Consider the following 22,305-nt stretch of genomic DNA (forward strand, 5'->3'; position numbering starts at 1 on the left):
TAATCAGAAAATGTCATTACCTAGAAAGTCTGCAGCTCCAAACGAAGCAGGCTGGAGTTAAATTTGAATTAGAGCACGGACAGCAATGAATGCAGCCTTTGATCCCCTTTTCATGCAGCCTGCACCCTGATGGGCACAGCTGGACAGGATGGGAATGGCGAGAAGGCCTGGGAAAAGGATACTGGCAACTCATTAAGTCCTGCAGTTGAGGCAATTAAATAAAATAAATTCACTGGCTTCTTTCAGAGCTCTCCTCCTGTTTGCTGCAATGGACATTTCTCGCCAGTTTCATTTCTGAAAGGGGCTGATTTTCAGGTGTTTGGCTTCAAAACACACCATGAACATCTGTTTAATGCTCCAAGTGGCCAAACCACGTTTCTGTTAGCCCAAACAAAGGCACCCAGCTCTGCCTGCCTTCCTGAAGGGATATTCCTCTAGGCAGGGAAAGACTCTGGCTCCAGACCCTCTTAGCTCAGCCATATATTTAAATCAGACAGCATGCAGGCTCTTCCCAAGCTGTGCTTTTCATTCTCCCAGTGTAACTGTCTGCAGCACAGCTTTTTCCTCCTTTTTTCCCCTTTTCCCCCCCTTTTTCCCCTTTATTCTCACATCAATGTTGTTAAACCCCTCACATTTGTCATGCTGACCAGAGGAGCTGTGACACAGAGCCAGGCTGGCCAGGGAACCACCCTGCTTTGTCATTGTCCTCACCTGTGTGGGCACTTGGTCACCTTCCCTACAAACACAGGGACAATCCTGGTGCCTTCCCACTCCAGATTTTGTGGAGGAAACACCAGTGGAGCTCTTTCTTGGATTTGTCCTACCATCAGCTCAGGCAGTGAAGTGTCCCTTCAAATATATTCTCCACCTCCCCACAAGGCACCAAACCACCCAGAGGACATTCAGACTCCTGTTTTTGGTAGCCACGTGCTGTAATACCTGTAAATGTACCCAGAACATGCACTGAGAGGAGATTTTCAACCCAAATCATTATTTATGGGCACTGAAGCTCTCCCTTCTCCAGTTTCTGCCTGCTGGGACGGTGGTGGGTTTCTGTTTTTGTTTGGAATTTCATCTGAAGACATGGATTTCGGTGGAGCAGGGCGGTGTGGAGCCAGCTCCAGGGCTTCCAGCCCTGAGAATGTGTTTAGCCACTGGGAAGTGAGAGGTCAGTGGGAGATGGAATGTGGCCGGTGGAGACAAAAATCCAAGTTAAATGGACAGCAGAGATGCAAAATCAGATTTACATTTTTAAAGAGTTAAAAAAGAGCTTAAAAAGCAGGGAGAAGTGTGTTCCCTGGTGGGAGCAGGAGCTGGGATGGGATGGGATGGATGGGATGGGATGGGATGGGATGGGATGGGATGGGATGGATGGGATGGGATGGGATGGGATGGGATGGGATGGGATGGGATGGGATGGGATGGGATGGGATGGGATGGGATGGGATGGGATGGGATGGGATGGGATGGGATGGGATGGGATGGGATGGGATGCCGAGGCAGCGGGGCTGTGCAAACCTGTCCGGTTCATTCCCGGCACAGGGAAGCTCTGGGATGCCGAGGAGCGGGGCTGTGCAAACCTGTCCGGTTCATTCCCGGCACAGAGATGCTCTGTGACGCCGGGGCCTCGGGGCTGTGCAAACCCCAGCTCTGAGCGCGGCCGCTCCCGCCGCCTGCGAGCGGATTGAATTACGGCAAATTCGAACTGCGCTGGCCCTGCCTCCATCCCTGCCTCCCTCCCTCCCTCCATCCCTCTCTCCGCCCCCTGGACGCCGCCGGAGCGGGAGGAGGCTCGGCAGGGGCGGCAGCGCGGCCACCCTCGCTCGCCCCGCCGCAGCAACTTCGCGGAGCGCCGCGGGCACACGGAGCGGAGCCGGGCCGGGCCGAGGCGGGCATGCCGGCGGCGGCGGGCGATGGGCTCCTGGGCGAGGCGGCGGGCGCGGAGGCGCGGCGGGCGGCGGCGGACGGCGGCTCCCTGCTCGCAGCCTGGCTCGGGGCCGCCGCGCCCCGGGAGCGCCTCCGAGACTTCCAGCACACCAAGAGGGTCGGCAACTACCTGATCGGCAGGAAGCTGGGCGAGGGATCCTTCGCCAAGGTCCGCGAGGGGCTGCATGTGGTCACCGGAGAGAAGGTACGGCCGTCTGCCGCGGGTAACACGGGGCGGAACGGGGCAGAACGGGGAGCGGGCTGTGCTCAGTGCCTGCCGGCCGGGAGGGCCAGTCCCCGGCAGGATGGAGGGGCTCCTCCGGCTGCATGGAGGAGCACTCGGGGAGGATCGTGGAGCTCCTCGGAGGATGGAGTAGTTCCCCCGGAGGATGGAGAAGTTCCTCCGCCAGGATGGAGTAGCCCCTGGGAGGATGGAAGAGCCCCCAGGGAGGATCGTGGAGCTCCTTCGGCAGGATGGAGGAGCCCCCCGGCAGGATGGAAGAGTTGCCTCTGAGATGGAGGAGGCGCCCGGAGGATGGAGGAGTTCCTCCGGCAGGATGGAGTAGCCCCCGGGAGGATAGAGTAGCCCCCGAGGAGGATGAACTAGCCCCCAGGAGGATGGAGTAGCCGCCGGGGAGGATCGTGGAGCTTCTCCGGCAGGATTGAGTAGCGCCCGGCAGGATGGAATAGTACACTCTGAGATGGAGGAGCCCCCCAATAGAATGGAGGAGCCCCCCAGGAGGATCGTGGAGCTCCTCCAGCAGGACGGAGAAGCCCCCCGGCAGGATGGAAGAGTTCCCTCTGAGATGGAGGAGCCCCCGGGCAGGATAGAGTAGGCGCCGGCGAATGGAGCAGCCCCCGGGGAGGATGGTGGAGCTCCTCCGGCAGGATGGAGCAGCCCCCCGGGAGGATGGAGTAGCCCCGAGAGGACGGAGGAGCCCCCGGGAGGACGGAGGAGCCCCCGGAGGACGGAGGAGCCCCGTGGCTCCAAGTGTCCCGAGCCCGAGCGGCTCCAGCCGTGCCCGCCTTCCCGCGGGGCAGTCCCGCCTTCCTCCCGCGCTGCTTCGGCTGCCTTGACCTCCCTTTTTTTCTTTTTCCTTTCATTCTAAATGTTCATCTTCCCCCCGATGTGTTTGCTCACTTTTCCTGGCGAGAAAAGCGGGGGTTTTGGTGAGGCTTGTGTCGCGACATGTGACATGCGGGTACCTGGCCATGGCAGATGCTGCGGGAGGGGGCACACTCCGCTCCCGAGTTGTTGTGGTGCAGCACACGGCAGATGTGGAGATGCAGCCCGGAGGGTTCTTCCCCAGGGTTCTGCTTGGCAAAGTCCGTGCAGGGGCTCTGCTTTTTGGTTTTTATCCAGAGCCCTTCGGCGGAGGCTCTTAGCCATCGGTAGAACGGGTGGCAGCGTTCTCAGGGGCTGGGCAGGGCAGTGAGTGCGGCAAGGACGAGCTCCCGACAGAGAGTTGTGCTGCTCTTGTTTATCCACACAACTTCTGAGTGCTGGGAGGGGAGGCTGAGGGAGCTGGGAAGGGTCTGGAGCCCCAGGAGGGGCTGAGGGAGCTGGGCAGGGGCTCAGCTGGAGCAAAGGAGGCTCAGGGGGGACCTTGTGGCTCTGCACAGCTCCTGACAGAAGGGGACAGCCAGGGGGGAACAGGGACAGGAGGAGAGGGAACGGCCTCAGGCTGGACATCAGGAGGAATTTCCCCGTGGAAAAGGGTTTTAAACATTGTCAGGGGCTGCCCTGGGAGGTTTGGAGTGCCCATCCCTGGAGGTGCCCGAGGAAGGACTGGAGGTGACAAGGAATGGGAATGGGGCACAGCCTGGGCTGGGTGATCTCAGAGGGCTTTTCCAGCCCCGGTGCCTCTGGGATTCTGTGAGCTCTGGGATTCTGCCTCTCGTGTGTCCCTCACAGAGGGTTCCCTGCCGGAGCAGGGGGCTGTGTTGGTGTCATTCCCTCCCTTTGGTGTCATTCCCTCTTTTTGGTGTCATTCCCTCCTGCTCCATCAGGAACGTGCCGCTGTGGGTGATGGCATCCCTGCACTCCCGGGCAGTGATTTCCTCATTCCGGTAAATTTGTCACGGAGAGGAATTTAATACGTGGCTCTGAGAGTCCCATCGTGTGAAAAACGATAAGGTTTGTGAATATTGTCATGTAGGAATGCATGAAAAAATAAAATAAATAAATGTTGCTGTGCTCTGTTACCAAGCGTGCGCTTCTCCTTGGTAACAGAAACATCCAATGATCCTGCAGTGGATAAAAGGCACATGCACACACACGTCCTCCCCACCTCCACGTTTTGGGCTTGCTACATTTATCTCAGTCTGTTAGGAGGGGAAAAAAATAAAAAAGAGCCACCACACCCCCCTGTGTCTCAGCTCCCAGGTCTGCTGCTTGATTCGGGCTTTTTTTCTCCCTCCGTGGTGTCTCGAATAACACACGCTGTGACAAAGTGACAAGCAGAAACTCCAGAGTCACCCTTCCCTTGCTTGCTTCCTTCCTTCCTTCCTGGGGCATGCAGGGTGACCTCTGAGCTCTGTCTGTCTGTCCTGTCCATCCCTGTCCAGGGTGACCTCCGAGCTCTGTCTGTCTGTCCTGCAGAGCCCTGTCCATCCCTGGGGCAGGCAGGGTGCTATCCCAGCTCTGTCTGTCCCAATCCTGCACTGTGGCACTGGCTCAGGACCAGTCACACACTTCCAAGCTGACCGACCCAATGTTCACCATCCCAAGTCCAGCTAATTGTGGATAAACTCCAGTTAATGGGTGGGAGAGAGGAGTTATTAATGATTTGCTTCAACCCCTGAGCGAGGTTCCTCCTCTCAGCCCAGGGGTGGATGCTTCCCATCCCAGTGAGGATTCCACCCTGGTGGACCCTCAGCTCTCCTGGGCACAATGTGTGGTGTGGAGCTGAGATGTGCCCACATTGGCCCACATTCTGTAGGATTGCCCTAAAATCGGTGTAAAGCAGAGTCTTGCTCGTGCTGAGCCAAGGGCACTGCCTAAATTCAATAGGACTGCCCTAAAATAAGTGTAAAGCAGAGTCTTGTTCATGCTGAGCCTAAATCCAGTAGGATTTCCCTAAATCTGAGTCCTGCCCCTGCTGTCTGGAGCTGTTCTGGCAGAGCCTGAGCCCTCGGGGTCACTGAAATGTCACACTTGAGTCGGGGGGGCCCCAACAGGTTTGGATTTGCAGCAGACTTTAGCAACTCTGGAGCAGTTAATGTCTCAGAAAATGGAGTGTTTGGGGATGAAATCCCTGATTAATGAGCCCCCAGGCAGGCTGGGATCCCTGGCCCTGACTGGAGGCATTGTGCAGGCTGCCAGAAATGTGCCATTACCTCAGGCTGGCATTTCTGGGGGCTGCCAGGGTGCCCAGGAGGGTGGGATGGCACATCCTGGGGCCAGGCTCCTCCAGCAGGGCGGCTGGAGGGGCTGCCCTGGCGCTGACCTGTGTGGGCTGGGGCTCAGCAGCTCCTGCCAGCAGGGCAGGGTGAGCTCAGGTGAGGCTTCAAACCTCCCCTCGCCAGGTTTGTACTGCTGGGCATTTTTATTTTATTTTATTTTATTTTATTTTATTTTATTTTATTTTATTTTATTTTATTTTATTTTATTTTATTTTATTTTATTTCATTTCATTTTATTTTATTTCCATGTTTTGTTTTCTGTGCTTGGGAAAGCCCTTGGTGCAGTCAGGAGCAGGAGGATGTCGGGCAGGTTATCCCTGCCGTGGCTTTGGGATGGAGCATCGCAGCTGCACCCTGACATTTTGGGGTGCAGGGCTGATTTGTCAGCTCAGCTCAGGCAGCCTGAAGTGCTAATCCTGAGCAAACACAGCTCCTCTGTGAGCAGCAAGGCAGTTTGGCTTTAAATTGAGAGTGAGCTGTGGCTGGGTGACTTGGGAGCCTGTGCACAGCAAAACCCTTGGCTTGCTCCAAGGCATTGTCTGGGTTTCCTCAAGCAAAGGAAACCTCTCTCCTTTATAAAGACAGATATTTTAATATTATATTTATTATTATTAATACTTCTATTCATATATATTATATATTATATATTATATATTATATATTATATATTATATATTATATATTATATATTATATATTATATATTTATTATATATTATATATTATATATTTATTATATATTATATATTTATATTTTATGGTTATATTTATATTTAATTGTTTATATTTTTATGAAACCTCATCCTCATGGGAAGGAGCCACCAAGTTCCCCCAGGGAAACCACCTGGGAGAAATGAACAAAAAAAAAGAGTCTTTTATAAAAATACACTTATTTTTTGCGCCCTTAGGGAGCTGAGAGTGCCTTGCCATCACTGTGCTGGGGTGATGTGAGGCTCTGTTATCACACCGTGTGTTATCTGTTTGTTATCAGCTGCAGACCCCAGTAACTCTGCACAGCACTGTGTGGCAACAGCACACTAACAATCCATTGTTCCTGCAAACAGGAACAAGATCCAAGATTTTATTTAACTGCTTTGCAGTGTGATCTTTGGCACTACAAAAAAAAAAACGAAGTCACAGAGGCAAATTGACTCATTCGCTTTCTCATCCAGGGAAAACTTTGTTTATAATTTCCCTCAGTGCTATTGTTGAGCTGGAACAAGGTTCGTTTTTAGTTACACTTAGTCAAGAGCCTTTCAGCATCAGTGGGAAGCAGTGGCTAAAAATACAATTTACCAGTTTTGCTACGGAGGCAAAGCAATTAATATTAAAAGTGGCCTTTTCACAGAAGAGTTCACGTTCAGAATGCATTTCCTTATTAAAGAGGCAGAGGAAAACCACAAAGAAAAGGCATGTTCGAGCCTCCCCACCACGAGGTGCAGGGGTGGGTCCCTGCAGAGACCTGGAAATGCCTCTTTGTGCCACAGAGTTCATTTTGCCAGGGGTAAATTTGCCATTTCCCTGCCTGTTCCACCACAGGTTGCAGGGAATGGAGACTTGGTGGCTTTTGGGTACATCCCCATGCTCAGTTCTGGGATCTTTACCTGGGGCAGCAGGTTGCCTCACTGCACACAAAAGTTGATTTTCCGGGGTGTTTGCAGCTATTTCAGTCCAGCCTTTTCCTTGTTCCCTCCTCCCAGGCATTGTGAGGTTGCCGGTAAAGCTGTGAGACTGTCACTGCTGCCAGGGCACCCGAGGGTAAAGCTGCAGGATTGTGGTTGGAAATTTGATCTGCTATTTCATTTTTTTTATTTACTTGCATATCAGTTTCCTGGATGGGTTTGTTCTCTCACATTTAGTTAGTCATTTTATCTTTACCAGTTCCTCCACATATTTTCAGATTTTATCTCAATCCAATTTTTTTTTAAAAAGCTTATTTTGAAAAGTGAATCTTCCCGACTGTGAATCTTTCTCCAGGATCTGCTCCCCTTTATTATCCAGCCTGTTGCACCTGGCTGGATGTGCCACTCCTAATCACATGCACCGAGGAAACAGAGCCAGGCTGTTCCTGCAGCCTGCATTTCTGACATTTTCCTCCTTCTAGGTGTTTGCTTTCACAGCTTTTCTTTTTTTGGTGTCACAATTTGTGCTGAAGCCGCTCCAGGCACACTTGTGCTATGTGCAGCCCTCCAGGAAACGTTTTGGAGAGCAGAATGGTGCCTGCAGGAGCAGGACCAGCCTGGTGTGCCACTGTGGTGTTCCACAAGGTGTTGTGGAGCTTGCAGGAGCTGGAGCAGAAGGCAGGGCGAAGCTGATGTCTGAAATCTGGAAAACAAGCAGGTGAAAATTGGGTATAAAGCCAAACTCTTCGCTCTGTCCCTGTCCACAGGAATGGGCTGGGCTCATTTCTGCAGAGCCTGCCTGGCACAGAGATTCACTTCACGCTCCCCATTAAGCAGCCTGTGTTCTGCAGCGAGCTGAGTGGGTGCACATGTGGCAGTTCCTTATCCCCTTGGGATAATCTGCCCTCAGGTCTGCACTCAGCACTTTGGAGGAAGCCTCCTGTCAGCAATGTGCTGCTTTGCTTTTCTCATCCTGGCAGGATGGGGAGGTTTGGGTTGAGCTGACACCAGGTGATGCTCACATCTGGATCCCGTTTGTTCCTGAGAGTTTTGCGGGTTTCACTTGTTCCATGGCATGGGAGGTTGTGGATGAGCAGCACACGGATGTGACCCTTGTTTCTGGGAACTTCAAATGCCATGAGGATCTGCAGGGGCTTCTTCACCAGTATGGAAAGAGTGAACAGTGGAAGAAGTCATACATGAGCATGCATTGCTTTCAGTAATGAATTGAAAAAGCAAACTGAGACCTAGAAAAGGTTTCAGGTGAATTGGGGCATGGCAGAGCTGCTGCTCAGCTGGCACTGTGGGGTGCAGGTGCTGCTGCTTTGGGCATGCAGAACCAAGGAGAAATGTGCTTTGGACATGTAAAACCAAGGAGAAATGTGTTTTATGGGGGTTTCTTTTCAGAGTGGCTGGGTAGGGGCATTGTGTCACCCCACTTGTCCAAACCATCTCCTGCTGGTGGCTGAGCTCTGGCAGAGAGCAAGATCAAACCTCACCCTCACGGGAAGGAGCCACCACGTTCCCCCCAGGGAAACCACCTGGGAAAAACGAACAAAACCTGCCCAAAATCTCCTTTTTGCACCTTTGGTGCTACACCCGTGCTGCTTCTCGTTTGCCATGTGAGATCAGAGGCACACTGAGGAAAACCACTGCAACAAAGAGAACTAAAAAAAGCCAAGTTATATAAAATAAAGTTCCTTTGCTCTCTGTCTGTTGTGGAAGATTGTCATGGAAACATTTTTTTTTTTTGGAGAATAAATTCGTTTTCTGTGAATAATGTCCACAGAGCTGAGGGAGAGAGAGTGTGTTATTTATCTAGAAAATCTTTACTGGAGACACCTTTTTTCCTGGCTCCTGACAGTTGTAAATGTTTTATCTGCTGTGTTTTAAATCACTACAAAGGAGGGTTTTACCTGGGTCTCAAGGGCAGTAGGATGGGCTGGTTGGACTTTTCCCTAAAGCCAGAGAGCTGAGTTGGCATTAAATCAGGGCCTTCTTTAACTCCAGTTCTAAAATGTGAAACAGGGGCTGTTTAATGGGAAACATCCCCCACAAGAAGATGGGAGATGGGGAGATGCTGTCTGCTGGAGTTAGGAGGGTGAGTTATGGATTGTTTTCCCTGAGGAAAGTTTTCCCTGATGGCTGCTCCCACCTGGAGTTTAGAGCTTTCCTCCAGGGCTTTGCCGTGTCAGGAGTGGGGGTCAGAAAGCCCTTTTTGTGAGGAAACAGGGAGATTTTGGACTGCAGTGCTCAGTTTTTGCATGCAAAGCCATCTGTGGCAGGCGCTCAGAGACAAAGCTGCTCCTTGCAGGAAATGTCCCCGGCCTGAGGGCTGGTTTTGACAGGGATTTCTCTGGGAACCTCTGAGTGCATCCTCGTGGATGTCTGTGCCTGGCTTCCTGCCACACCGCTTCCATCAGCCTCTGCACAATCTCTCCTGGCTTGTGCAGACATCCTGAGAGGCCAGCGCGGTGGAAATGTGAAATGTGCAGCCCTCCCTCACATTAACTGGCTGCCCCTTTAATGAGCTGACACTGAGAGGGTGCTGGGAGTGATTTCTTTCTGCCAAAGGCCAGACAGATCCCCTCTGTGACCCCCTCAAGATAAGCCATGGATCAGGTTCCTTCCCATGGATGGGGCCGTGCTGTGCTCCTGCTCCCCAGGCAGTGTCTGGCATCCGTGCCTGCTGCAAATGCTGCAGCTTTGGAAAGGAAAAATGTGCTATGGACATGTAAAAGCAAGGAGAGAAATGTGCTTTGGTCATGTAGAACCAAGGAGAAATGTGTTTTATGGAGGTTTCTTTTCAGAGTGGCTGGGCAGGGGCACTGTGTCAGCCCCATTGCCCCCAAACCATGTCCTGCTGGTCCCTGAGCTGTGAAAGCCTGGCTGTGCCAGGGATGCTGAGAGGTCAGGATGTGTCTGTCTGTCTGTCCTGTTTGAACAATGAGATGACAGGGAAAGGGCGGCTGGCTCTATGGAAACAGCCGAGCAGAGCTCCAGGGAAGGAAGGATAATCTCAGTTCCCTGTGGAACATGGCACAAAGCTCCCCATAAATGTCATGTTGAAGAGGAGTAGCCTGAGTTTGCCCAATTTACCTTTTGGGATGTTCATTTTAATTTTATTCAAGAGCTTTCTCTTATCAGAAATCTTTGCCCCATGCAGGTGCTTGCAGGAAACCATGGAGTCAGTGCTCAGCATTCTCTTAATTAAATGTTTTGTAATGTCAGTTAATCCAACAAGCAGTTCTTGGACCTCAGACTGCTCTGAAGCTCTTCTCAGAACTCTTTCCAAAACTTCAGCATAAATTTTTAATTACATAATTTAATTAATTTATTCTAAGAATAGTCCCCAGTGCCTTGGACAGGTGTAATTAATACCTTTTCTTATCTACCAAATACATCCTGCTTATGCTTTTGGGGATTATGTTTAAGTTGGCTGTGCCACCAAGAGGCTTTAGGTTCATTTGCTTATCTAAAGTCTTCCTGAGTCCCTTTCTAGCACTTTCTGGCATGTTTGGGCTGTAGGGAATTGGTGGGATGCTAGTTTTACCCCTGCTGTATTTCCCTCCAGGCCAAGTACATGAGTGAATGTACTCATAGTACATGAGTGGATGTGTTCTGAGCTATTCTCTTGTCTGGAGGAGTTTCTGTGTCTTCAGGGGCTGATTTCCAGCTTTCCTGGCTGCCTCTGGCCTGAGGCATCCTGCCTGCTCAGACATTTATCCTGGGGCTGTGCATGGCTACACCCCAAACTCTTGGCTTTGTCAGGAGAAAAGGAAACATCTCAGTGACTCCTCCCCACCTTTTCTGATTGCTGATTTTACTACAATTGGAGCAAATGCTGGAACACCCTTGTTCTGTAGTGCTTTATTTCCCAGGATCCTGGAACTTGCTGCATAAAAACCCCACATTCCTTTACTGAGCTGTAAAATTTGCCAAGCTGTAACAGTTTAGAGAAAAGAATAAACCCTACCCAGAGAATGAAATTGGCATTTTCTAGTCCTTGGAGTTGGTTGTGATGAACAACTTGTTCTGTGCCTGGCTGGGTGGTTGCCCAACATGAGATGTCCTTGAAGGGGTTGGTTTTGGGTCTGTTTAATGGGATTTGAATTGGCCACCCAAAACCACCAGCTGCTTTTTGAAAAGGGAGCTCAGATTCTTGTGGTGAGAACAGTGGGAAATACAAAGCAAGCTGCAAGTGAAGCCAGGCAGCTATGGCTGCAAACAAGAGAGGAAAGAAACTGAATTTATTGCTGCCTTGGGCACAGCTAAAAGAAGAAAAAGCTGGGGATGGACTTGCAGGAGTGATGCAAGTCACAAAATATCTCCATGGTTCTGGTTCTTTGTGTCATTCTCCTGGCTGAGGTCAAGGGGGACAGTAAAGGTTTGGGATTTGCAGTTTGTTTCTCCTCCTGGCCCTTCCCTCACCTGTGTCCCGTGTGCTGCAGCCCATCCTGGAGGGTTTTTGGAGAGCAGCACACATGTTGCTCATAGGATGTGTCACAGCAGAACCTTCAGGAAAAGGAATTCATTCCAGCAGTGTGATTCTAGGACTCAGGAACCAAAAATATGGGCTCTTACTCATCTTTGTATCTCATAACACAGAATAACCTAAAGCATTTATCTATTTACACAGCCTTAGCCAAAAAGCAGAGTGGCGAGAGCCACTGTTGCTACATATTGAGAGTAATTACTTGCTTTATCATTTATTTTTTTATTTCTGTGCCAGTGTTGGCCAGGAACTCGAGTCAGGAGCCCTGAGTTGGGCTGATGCAGGGACCAAGAGCCCCTCCTTGGAGCTGGGGAGGGCAGAGCAGCACATGTGGACATGTATAATGTGATTTTGTATAATGTGTTTTTTCTATAATGTGATCTTTGTATAATGTGCTTTTTGTATAATGTGCCTTTTGTATAATGTGCTTTTTGTACAATGTGTTTTTTCCTCTCAGTGAATTAGGGGTGCCTCACCAATATCAATAACAGATTGCTGCTCCATGCTGCTACCGCTCCATGCTTTGTACCTTGCAGCTGTGATAAACACCAGCTTTTAATTCATTTTTTAATTTATTTTTTATTTAACTTTGTGTTGCGCTGCCAACGTACAGTGTGCTGTCTCCTGTTTGTGTGACCTGTGCATCTGTTTGTCCTCAGCAGAGTAACTCCTGTGCTTTGCTGTCTGAACACTCCTCTGTGCTCAGCTCCATCTCATCAGCTGGAAGAATGTACAATTTCAGTCTGTTTCCTTGGTGAATCACCTGGGGCTCTCAGAAGGGCTGGAATCCAGCTCTGATTTACCTGTTGTTTTATCTGAGGGCTAAATGGTGTCTCTTTAGTGGGAGTAGTCAGCAATGCCAGGTGTTTGTGGTCCTGAGGCAGCTCTGGAGTGTGTGTTCACCTCACCTCTTTATCAGGATGATTTTTCCATAGTAGGAACACATTCAACAGCACACTCAGCACTGTTGGCTCCTGGCTCCTAGCACACACTAGGAAACCCAAATTCCTGCAGTTTTCCCCTCCAATTCCAAGGCATTCATGTTCAGATGACCCTGAACATTTCCAGGCATGGAGCAGCCACATCTTCTCTGAGCATCCTCAGGGCCTCCCCACCTTCACAGCCAGGAATTCCTTCCCAATATCCCACCTAACCCTGCCCTCTGGCAGTTTGAAGCCATTCCCCTTGCCCAGTTCCTCCAAGCCCCTCTCCAGAGAAGAAGCAGAAAAAAGAAAGGTGCCAGGAGAGTGGTACCAAAATGGTTTTGTTTTCCATAGTGTGTTTTTTATGCAAATCATGCAAAGCCAACACTTGACTGCGGTTAAGGAAATTGTAATGAAAGGATATCATCTCCAGTGGTGTACTGGAAGCCAGGAAAAGCCAAAAACAAAAAAGCCAAAAACAGCACTTAAAAGTTGTAAACACCAGCCTGGAGGCTTTGAGCGAGCAGCTGCCTGAGGTGTGTCAAGTGTTTGTGGGTGCTCAGTGGGATTGTCCCCTCTCCTGTATTCCTGATTTCCTTGTAGGGATTTTGGAGTGTCACTGTGCAAGGAAATAAAGGGTGGGAGAGCAGCTCTTCTTCCTCTGACCTGTGCAGATGTGCCTGAAGCCATGGTGGTGTGCCAGCTGAGAGGGGACATCCTTGTGACCTCTGTTTTTTTTAATGGTTGTTTGTACAGCCTTAGAGCTACAAACCATGGCTGTGGCAGCTAACAAAGCTAACAAGCCCCTGTCCTGCTCCTCCCCAGGTGGCAGTGAAGGTGATTGACAAGAAGAGGGCCAAGAAGGACACCTATGTCACCAAGAACCTGCGGCGCGAGGGGCAGATCCAGCAGATGATCCGGCACCCCAACATCGCCCAGCTGCTGGACATCCTGGAGACTGAGAACAGCTACTACCTGGTCATGGAGCTGTGCCCTGGCGGCAACCTCATGCACAAGATCTACGAGAAGAAGAGGCTGGAGGAGCACGAGGCCCGCAAGTACATCCGGCAGCTCATCCTGGCCGTGGAGCACCTGCACAGGGCTGGGGTGGTGCACAGGTGAGATGGGGGCTCAGCTCCTCTCAGGGTGTCTGTGTGTGCTGGGGGATCTCCTGGTGCTCCTGAGGGCTTTGTGGCTGCTGCTGCTGGTGTTTGGGTGTTGCTCCCTTGGGCTGTGCCTGCAGGAAGCACCAGCAGCTCCACAACCCTCCATGGTCCTCATGGGTCCCTTCCAGCCCAGCATTGTCACCCCGATTTTTTAAGATTTTCTAAGCCTTCTGATGTTTCCATTATTGTAATGAACTTTCTCACACGCTCCATGTAAATAACTCATTGCTTTGCGTTCTTTTGTGGAGGAGGATAAATTGGATGGGCTGTTGGTTTGTCCAGTGCCATTGGAGAGGTGCCACTTTCCAATCCACTGCCACTCTTGGAAATCTATCACTATTAGAGTTAAATATTTTATATGTATAACTATATAAAATATATAAAAATATAAAAAATAGATAAAAATAAAAAATATATTAAAAATATAAAAACCTTTTACCTTAGAAAGAGCAGCATTGTGTTGTTTCGTGTCCTGTAGTGACACAAATGTCCTATAGGATATTCTGTGGTTCTGTGCCACTAAAGAGAAGGTACAGTCCAAAAGCAGGGCCCTTTCCCTCCCCAAAGCTCTGCCCTAGAAGGAGAGCAGGAGGAAATAATGAATTATTTCAGTATTTTATGGAGAAGGTGTTTGTGCAAGCCCCTTGAGGAAGTGCAGCAGGGTAGGGGCTGAGCTGGTTTGCCCAAAGCCTGGCAGTGCTTAAAGTTAAATAAAAAATCCCCAGCAATCCCTGGCTCCTGCTTCCCTGCTCTTTGCACTTCTGCATCACCTCAGCAGGGTGGAAGTAGCCAGAGCACCACCTCCTTTCCTCAGCACCTTCATCCACAGAATTGCAGATGTGCTGGGTTGGAAGAACCTCCTCCAGGGATCATCCTGGCCCTGCTCAGGACACCCCAAAAATCCCACTCTGTGCCTGACAGCACTTTCCAATGTAATGGGCAGAGTTAGGTGATGCCACATCATCCAGTTTGCCCAGCGTGCCACAGGATTCTGCATTTAGTGCCTGCTGTTTGACATGTTGGCTTTGATAATTATTAATTTTAAGCCTTTTCCAGCCACTCCTTGACTCTGTGCATGAGCATCTCCTGGCAGGGGATGCTGTGGAGCTCACCTGGGCTCCAGGGGACACAGGAAAAGCTCAGCAGGGAGGAAGATGATGAATAAAGAGAGGCTGGGAGGGTGCAGTGGAGACGTCACCTGTGGCTGTCCCTTTGTGCTCTGTGCTGCCATGGAGCCAGCAGGATGGTGGGCAGGCTGGACCTTGGGAGCCAGCACCTCTCCCCTCCTGTTCCTGGGTGTATTTATAGGGAGCTGTGCTAAGAAGGAGGCTCTGCTTGCTAAATTTGGCCCAGCTGGTGCTAAGTCTGGCCTCCCACACAGTTCCCATCTGAGGCTGAGCGAGTTGTGTGGGCCCCATCCATCCCTTCTCCTGGCTCCTGTGGGCACGCTGCAGGAGCCAGACATCTGAAAATGCTCCTCAGGAGCCAGCCCCTCCAGCTGTGCCCAGCTGTGCCCTGAAGCTGCTTTTTCCCTTGCCTTGGGCTCTGTGTGCTCCCTGGGATCCACCAGGGATAACAAACTGCCTCTGCTCCCACCTCCAGCTGCATTTCAGGTGCCACTGTCACAGAAATATTGGAGCAGGCACCAGGCTCTCTGTCAGCCTCAAAACTGCTGATCTCTTTCAATTATTAAGCCTACAGCTTGAGGCAGGGATAAGGAAGAGGTTTTACAGCTTTCAGGGATCAGCTGATACCCAGTGTTTAGATAGAGGGAGAGATAAAGGAAATAAATCTGTTAAAATGTGTAAATCAAGTGTCTGAGATGGGCAGAGGAAAGCCAGGCAGGAACAGATGAACATGATGAGGTTTTAGGAGCAGGATTGGGTGAGCAGCAGCAGCAATTCCTCTCTTTGCAAAATTCACCTTCTGCACAGTGGCCAAGGCATTACAGGGGGCTGGCAGGCTTGGCTTTGGTCCTGCTCTCTTTGAGAGAAAGACTCAAACCCACATTTGGTGCAGAAATAGCTTGTTCCCTCAGCACAGGCTGGAATCAACAGGCTGCTGTGGTGAGAGGGAGGCAGGGCTTTGGGCCAGGGAGAGCCTGAGTTCCTCTGGGGATGCTGAATTCCTGTGGGAATGCTGAATTTCTGTGTGGATGCTGAGTTCCTGAGTGGATCCTGAGTGTGGATCCTGAGTTCCTGAGTGGATCCTGAGTTCCCTTGTGTGGATCTTGAGTTTCTGTGTGGATCCTGAGTGGATGCTGAGCTCCCCTGTGGATGCCAATCCCTGCCCCACAGGCAGCCTCCTGCCTCCACCCTGTTTCTCAGATCACTCCTTGGGAGGTTCCACACAATGAATGAGCAGGTCTAATTCTGCCCAGAGTGCTAAAACCTGACAGAATCATATCTGCCAGCATTTTCTCTGCCTTAACCCATTCAATGAGTTCCCTTCTCCTGCAAGCAAAGAGTGGAGAGGAGTGTGGGGATGCAGGAAAAGCCCTGGTGGTGTGATCTGGGTTTATTCTCTCTGAGCAAACGAGGGAGGAAAATCAACAATTACCTCAGGAGTTGTCCTTCAGCATCTCGGGCCTCTGGCTGTGGCAGCTCTAAAAACAGGCTGCTCAATCAGCTCCTGAGAGAGGGAGGGAAAAAATAGTGCAGGAGGCTGATTCATCCCCTGCCTGGCTGCAGGGGCACTGTGCTCTTGTTGTTGTTGTTGTTGTTGTTATTTTTGCAGCAGGTAAAAATACCGGCCCTGCCATGTGAGTGGGGATGAGGGGGTGTTGGGTTTGGCCACGTGTGCAGCAAACTGCAGCATCCCCAGCCAGAATAGGGGCCGCTGGTTCTCCCTCTAAATTCTTCCCATGCAACGGGGCAGGGCCCTGGGAAGATTTTTGGCGGCATTTTTTGTTCTATTGCAAACAAAAAAAAATGTCAGGTTTTGTCTGTGTTATTTGGGGGGTGGTGTGGATGGCTTAGCCTGTCCCACTTGGGGTGAAAAACCCCAGATTTGATGAAAGTGGCATGAAATTTGCTTGCGTTGCTCAGAAAGCTGCATGGCTTCCAGTCCAGACTGGGCATGGCAGATCACTGCTCCTTGGACAAGAGCAGGCACCCAAAATTCACTGGAAATGCTTTTGTTATGAAGCACTGTTGTGTGTGCAGCCTGAAATTAAAGCACTTCAAAAAGTCTCATTTTTATTTAGAGGTGTAAAAATACCCCCAAACTCATTTCTGACTGTGTGGATGTGTTTTAAAGTTCTAAATATGTCATCTGCTGAGGTGGGGGAAGTCTGCAAGCTGCAGGGTGCAGGAGCTGCTGCATTTTGCTGAGGGGTGCCCAGGGTTCAGAGCTCCTGGGCTGCTCACTGGAAGCAAAATGCCACTATTCTATTTATAATCCCATGCTATCATTTGGGTTGCTTTCCCTCTATCAGGAGAGCTGCTAAAAATACGCTTGCCACAAGCTCAGCTGTGAATCAGGTAGGAATATTTATCTTTTCCTCCCCCTGACAGAGGAAAACAGAACCAAATGGCAGGCTCTGGTGGAGCTTTCTCCTGGCAGAGGGTGTTTACACAGGTCCTGGTGCTGTCACAAAGCAGCATGAGCAATGAGCCCTCTGGGAGCACAGAGACAGCAGGGAAAATGAAGTGAAAGCCTTGGTGCCTCCCACAGGAAACTCTCAGCCACCCTTTTAAAGTCATTTTAGCAGAGCTCAGGCCCATTCAGGGCAATTGCTGTCACAGGGAAGCACTGGGTGGTGTGTTGGTAGCAAAGGTGGATTGCTGCATTCCCCTTTTCCTGCCCAGGTCAGGAGTTGAAGGAGATGAAAAGCCTGGAGTTCTGGGCAGAGCTGGGGATGCCACACGCTGCAGTTTGCTCAGAGTGCCACAGGATCCCTCCTTTGGTACCTGCTGCTTGACATGGTGCCTTTGATACCTTCCAGCCTGTTCACTGGGAGTGCCAGCAGCCTGGCTGCTCATGCAGCATTGATGACAGACCCTGCTCTGCACAACAAACTCTCCTTTGGAAGCCTGGGGCTGCTTCCTTCTCTGCTTTATTTCAGATCTCAGAACTACCTTTGGCCATTCTCCCTGGTGAAACAAACTAAACACCATTTTAGTGAGGACAAAGGGCCGGATTCCTCTTTTACAGAGGCAGCTGCATGGAATCCAGTGGCAGAAGGGTTGGGCTCAATGATATTTTGATATCAAAGCCTTTGAAATGTACATTGGTACATAAATGTGGTGATGAACCCCAATCTCTGCAGCCTCTCAAGGCTTGAGGCCTTGAGATTTGATGGTTAAGGAGTGATTTTCTGTGATTAAAAATAAGCTTCAGGAGAGAGCAGCCAGCTGCTGCTGCTGTGCAGCTGCTTGCTGGTGAAACCCTCCCTCTCATCCTGCCTCCCCCAGACAAGAAACAAAGTGTGAAATGCAAAACTTCGCTTTTGCAGCCTGCCATGCCGTGGGATAAACTGCTGTGGGAGCAGCCCATGGGCTCACCTGCTCAGGGATTCACTTGTGTTCCTGTCTGCAGGCTATTTGGGCTTCCAGGGTGCTCCAGAGAGATAAACCAGCCCCAGGGACAGCAGCACAGACTCCCAAAGGAGCTCAGCCCATGGAGATGGAGTATTTTAAATGCAGGCAATGCCAACTGTGTGCTGCCAGCTCCAGAGCTGAGGAGACAGAAATATCTGCTGTGGGAATGCAGCCTGGCCCTCCTTGCCTTCATTTTTCCTGGATTTGGGTAATTTTTCCCATGGTTAGACACTCCCAGCATCAGGGAACTGATCCCTGAGGTGGCCCTTCTTGTTCCTTTTGCTTTTAATGCCTGACACTGGATTTAAGTTTTTCAGCAATGAATGCTGATAATTGGCTTATGGGGGGAAAACCCATAAAATAATCCTTTAGTTGTGCTGGTTTTTTGGTTTTTTGTTTGTTTGGTGTTTTGGGATTTTTGGGTTTTTTTGTTGGGGTTTTTTCCTTGTTTTTTGGGTTTTTTGTGGTTTTTTGTTTGCCTTGATTTGGGTTATTTTTGTTTTGTTTATTTGATTGGGTTTTTTGTTTGGTTGGGGTTTTTGGTTTTTTGGTTTTTTTTTTTTTTATTGGGTTTTGTTTCTTTCTTTGTTTGTTTTGGTTTTTTTTTTTATTTTTGTGGGTTTTGGTTTTTTGGTTTTTTGTTTTGTTTTGTTTTGTTTTTGAGGAGCTACGACAGTAAAGGAACCAGATCAGATTGACTTCAGGGGGAGAAACTGAAAGAGTCCAGAGTTCCTGCTTTGCTGCAGTGGAAAAATAAACAACAATAAACACACAAAGTGTTTGGAGACCTGCATTTCATGCAGTGTGTGATAAAGGGTTTGGGACGTTAAAAGCCAAAACATTAAAACTCAGTGGTGAAAGGTGGTGAAGGGTCTGGAGCACAAGTCTGAGGAGCAGCTCAGGTGAGCTTCCTTTTGTAAAAGACAATTCGAGTCTGTATTGGACAGAAGTGGCTCAGTAAAGCATTTGGGATGTTCAGGGAGGTGGGTCCTGAAGCAGGAGTGCACCTGAGAAATGTGGCAAAGCTCCTGCGGTGCTGGTGCTGCTCCAAAGAGCAGAGTTCTGCACTTGGGGCGGACAGAAAGTGCTGCAGATGGGCCATGAGATCAGTTAGCACTCAGTGCAGGTCTGCTGGGAACAGCCAGATGGGCAAACAGCTTTAACCAGCTCTGACTGCACCCTGTGCTGAGGCAATATTTACATTTCTATCTCCTTCCTCTGATGGCTTTCAGGTGCCCTCTAATATTTACCTTGTGTTCCTTTACCTTGGATCCTCTAAAATGCCTTTTCTGGTGTTTGTGGTTACCCCCCTGTCACCCATTTGTTATTCTGATTGCCTGGATGGCTTTTCTCCTTAACTTACAGCTGCTTTTTCCCCCTTTCCTTGCCTTTAAAGTATTCCTTCTTCTTAGCTAATATTTCATATACTCAGAGCTTCCAAATGCTGTTGAGGTGCTGTACTGAGCATTGCAGTGCTTCTGTTGTTTCCAGTTTCATTTGGGGGTTTAGAGGTGGTGAGGAAGGGTTGTTTCATACATTTTTGTCTTTCCCAGACTGGTTTGGGGTTTTTTTGAAGTCTCTCCCATTAAGTTCCCAGCCCTGATGTTTTCCTGGAGCCCAATCCTGAATTGTTCATTTGAAAACATGATGACTCCACAATGCAATCCCACAGTTTGTGATCCCTGGGGAAGATGTGCAGGAAGCCCTGGGACGTTGCCAGAGGAGGGGATGAAATCACAGAGGGGCTGGAATGGAATCTTGGAGGGGTTTAGGTTGGGAGGGACCTTAAATCCCACCCAGTGCCATGGCAGGGACATCTTCCACTGTCCCAGGCTGCTCCAAGCCCCAATGTCCAGCCTGGCTTTGGACATTTCCAGGGATGCAGGGGCAGCCCCAGCTGCTCTGGGCACCCTGTGCCAGGGCTTCATCACACTCCCAGGGAGCAATTCCTTCCCAGAATCCCCCTTCACCTTCTGCTTTTAAATTATTTTTAAATTAAATCCCTCCTGTGTAGGTCCTTGTGGTCCCTCTGATGAAGTGAGGGTCATCCTTCGTCCTGCCCACTCCTCTGCCTCTGTTTGAAACACAGCATGGGCATAGATTGAAACATTTTCCAAAAAGAGGAACATTTTGGGAAATGCTCTGAGTCCTTCTTTCACAGATCCCTCCTTGTGGAAGTGCTTGCCTTGCTCTGCTTGGGCTCCTTGTCTTGTTTTATTAAGATATCTCCATCTGTGCTGGAGGTGTCTTCCATCACTTCCAAAGGCAAAGCACCATGGGTGTCACTGACTCCCCATCATTACAGCTGATGCCTTTATTATCTGGATTTTTCCCTTTTTTTTCCTGCTGGGAGAAGCATCTCTGTGGTTATCCCAGCGTGCTGAGTGTTCCAAATATTTCCTGTCTGGATGGGGGCAGAAAATCAGTGTGGTGAAGACTTAGCCAAGTGCTACAAGTCTGCTGCAACCAAAATGATATTTTTCACATTGTGCTTCATGCTCAGGCTGCACAGCTTGGGCTTTTGGGGTGATTTTATGGGTGGCATTTCCATTTCCACCTCTCAGCCTTGGATTTCACCTGTGGAGTGTGGGAATAGCTGTGGTGAGCTCTGCAAGGAGTTTGGGTGACATCTGACTCCTCAAAACTCAGGTTTATCCTGCAGCTGGGCCCTTTGGCTGTGAGCAGAAAGCAGAAATTGACCTCCAGTTCCCAAAACATGCTTCAAGTGTTTCCAGTTTGTGAGTTTTCTGTAAACTTCCAGTACTTAGGGAACTCAGAGAGCCTGGTTAATTACAGGATGTACTGACAAGTGCTTGTAATGTCATTTTGTGCCTGAAGAATAGGTGGGAAGCAGAGTGTGAAAGCAGTGTTAATTTTGGGCAGGATGCATGGGGCTCTCTGCTTTCACTGTGGAACTGTGTGTGCTGCTTTCTTTGTACATTTGATTATAGGCAAGCCTTGCACACACACTGATGAGAGTCAGGCAAAGCTGCTTCATTATTTTGGAGACTGACTCAAAATATTTTCTTTCTTTCAGAGACTTGAAGATAGAAAATCTGTTGCTAGATGAAGACAACAATATCAAGCTTATTGGTATGGAACCAGTTTGGCAATTCCAGTAATTAAAATTGTTAGTTTTATAAAGGGAGTTTTTTGAGGCTTCATAATCCCCCATGTGACAACTGCTAATGTTGCTGCAGCGAGGAGCTGAGAGAGTATAGATAGCAATCAAGCTGTTCCTGACAGCACTTTGTGCAAAAAAACCATCCAAATAATTCAGATTTAACTGGGTATGGGAATAATCCTACATCTCAAACCCACATCTTTCATACTCAAATCGGGAGCTCGGTACAGAATTTAAGAATTGACACCACAGGAGTGCTTTATTTTATTATCATGAGCGTTTCTTATTTGCCAGGGGCTGCATTCTGCCCCCGTGAACATATGCTTCCACTGAAGTCAGTGGGAGTCGCTCACATTTTTAGCAGCTGGCAAAATGTGCTCCTATATTTATATTTGTTCCATTTGCTTCCAGCACCCAGGACAAAATTGCTTGAGAGGGCTGGTAAGGAATAAAAAAGATCAACGGTGGAGCCTCGATTGTGTTTAGGTCTCAGTTGTGTGTGGAGCTTGATTCATTCAAGCTGTGCAGGCATTTCAGATTAATCATTGCTGGGGATAGTCTCTCACTGCCTTGCAGAGCTCCCATTAATGTTAATGTGGGCATTGAAAAGAAAATATTCCTCTCATGAAAGAAGTGCCAAACATCTGTTTGTGCTTGTGCCCGTGCCTGCACTCAGCAGTGTCTGTGGCTGCAGGCGTAAAAACTCCTCAAAAAGTTCCTGCAGGCTTAAAAACTCAACTTGCTCTCTTCAAAAAGTTCCATGGGCTGAAAAGTGCTGAGGAAAACACTTGGCATTCAAAGAGCCAGGTCAAATGGACGCTCACTGTGAGATTTACAGTACCAGCAAACAGGGGAGGATGATTAGGGAAATGTGAGATACTCAGCTTTTACTTTGGGAATTCAGGGGTGGAAATGCCACCCCGACTGCCAGGGATTGCTGTGGAAGATAAGAGCAGAGAGAACTGTGTGTTACCTCAGCTGAGGGCCAGGAGGGCACTGAGAAATGCCATGAATCATTCCCCAGGGCTGATGGAGAGCACCCATCGCCCTGATCCAGCAGATAAGCCAGACCAGATGTTTTGCACCACCAACATCTGATGGATT

At 49.6% G+C, this 22,305-nt stretch overlaps 1 protein-coding gene across 2 annotated transcripts in view; it reads left to right on the top strand.

The window, feature by feature from the left end:
* Positions 1–1,737: 1,737 nt before the first annotated feature.
* Positions 1,738–22,305, top strand: part of HUNK (hormonally up-regulated Neu-associated kinase) — a 36,759-nt gene continuing 16,191 nt past the window's right edge. The window contains exons 1-3 of one of the 2 annotated variants that reach the window (XM_074530661.1): positions 1,738–2,131; positions 13,196–13,488; positions 21,115–21,170. In XM_074530661.1, the coding sequence (XP_074386762.1) occupies positions 1,895–2,131; positions 13,196–13,488; positions 21,115–21,170 (586 nt within the window). In that variant the 5' untranslated portion in view covers positions 1,738–1,894. The remainder of the gene's footprint in view (positions 2,132–13,195; positions 13,489–21,114; positions 21,171–22,305) is intronic. The other variant, XM_074530671.1, reaches the window with a different exon arrangement.

Source organism: Zonotrichia albicollis, chromosome 2 (assembly GCF_047830755.1).
Source record: "Zonotrichia albicollis isolate bZonAlb1 chromosome 2, bZonAlb1.hap1, whole genome shotgun sequence".
Lineage (NCBI taxonomy): Eukaryota > Metazoa > Chordata > Aves > Passeriformes > Passerellidae > Zonotrichia > Zonotrichia albicollis.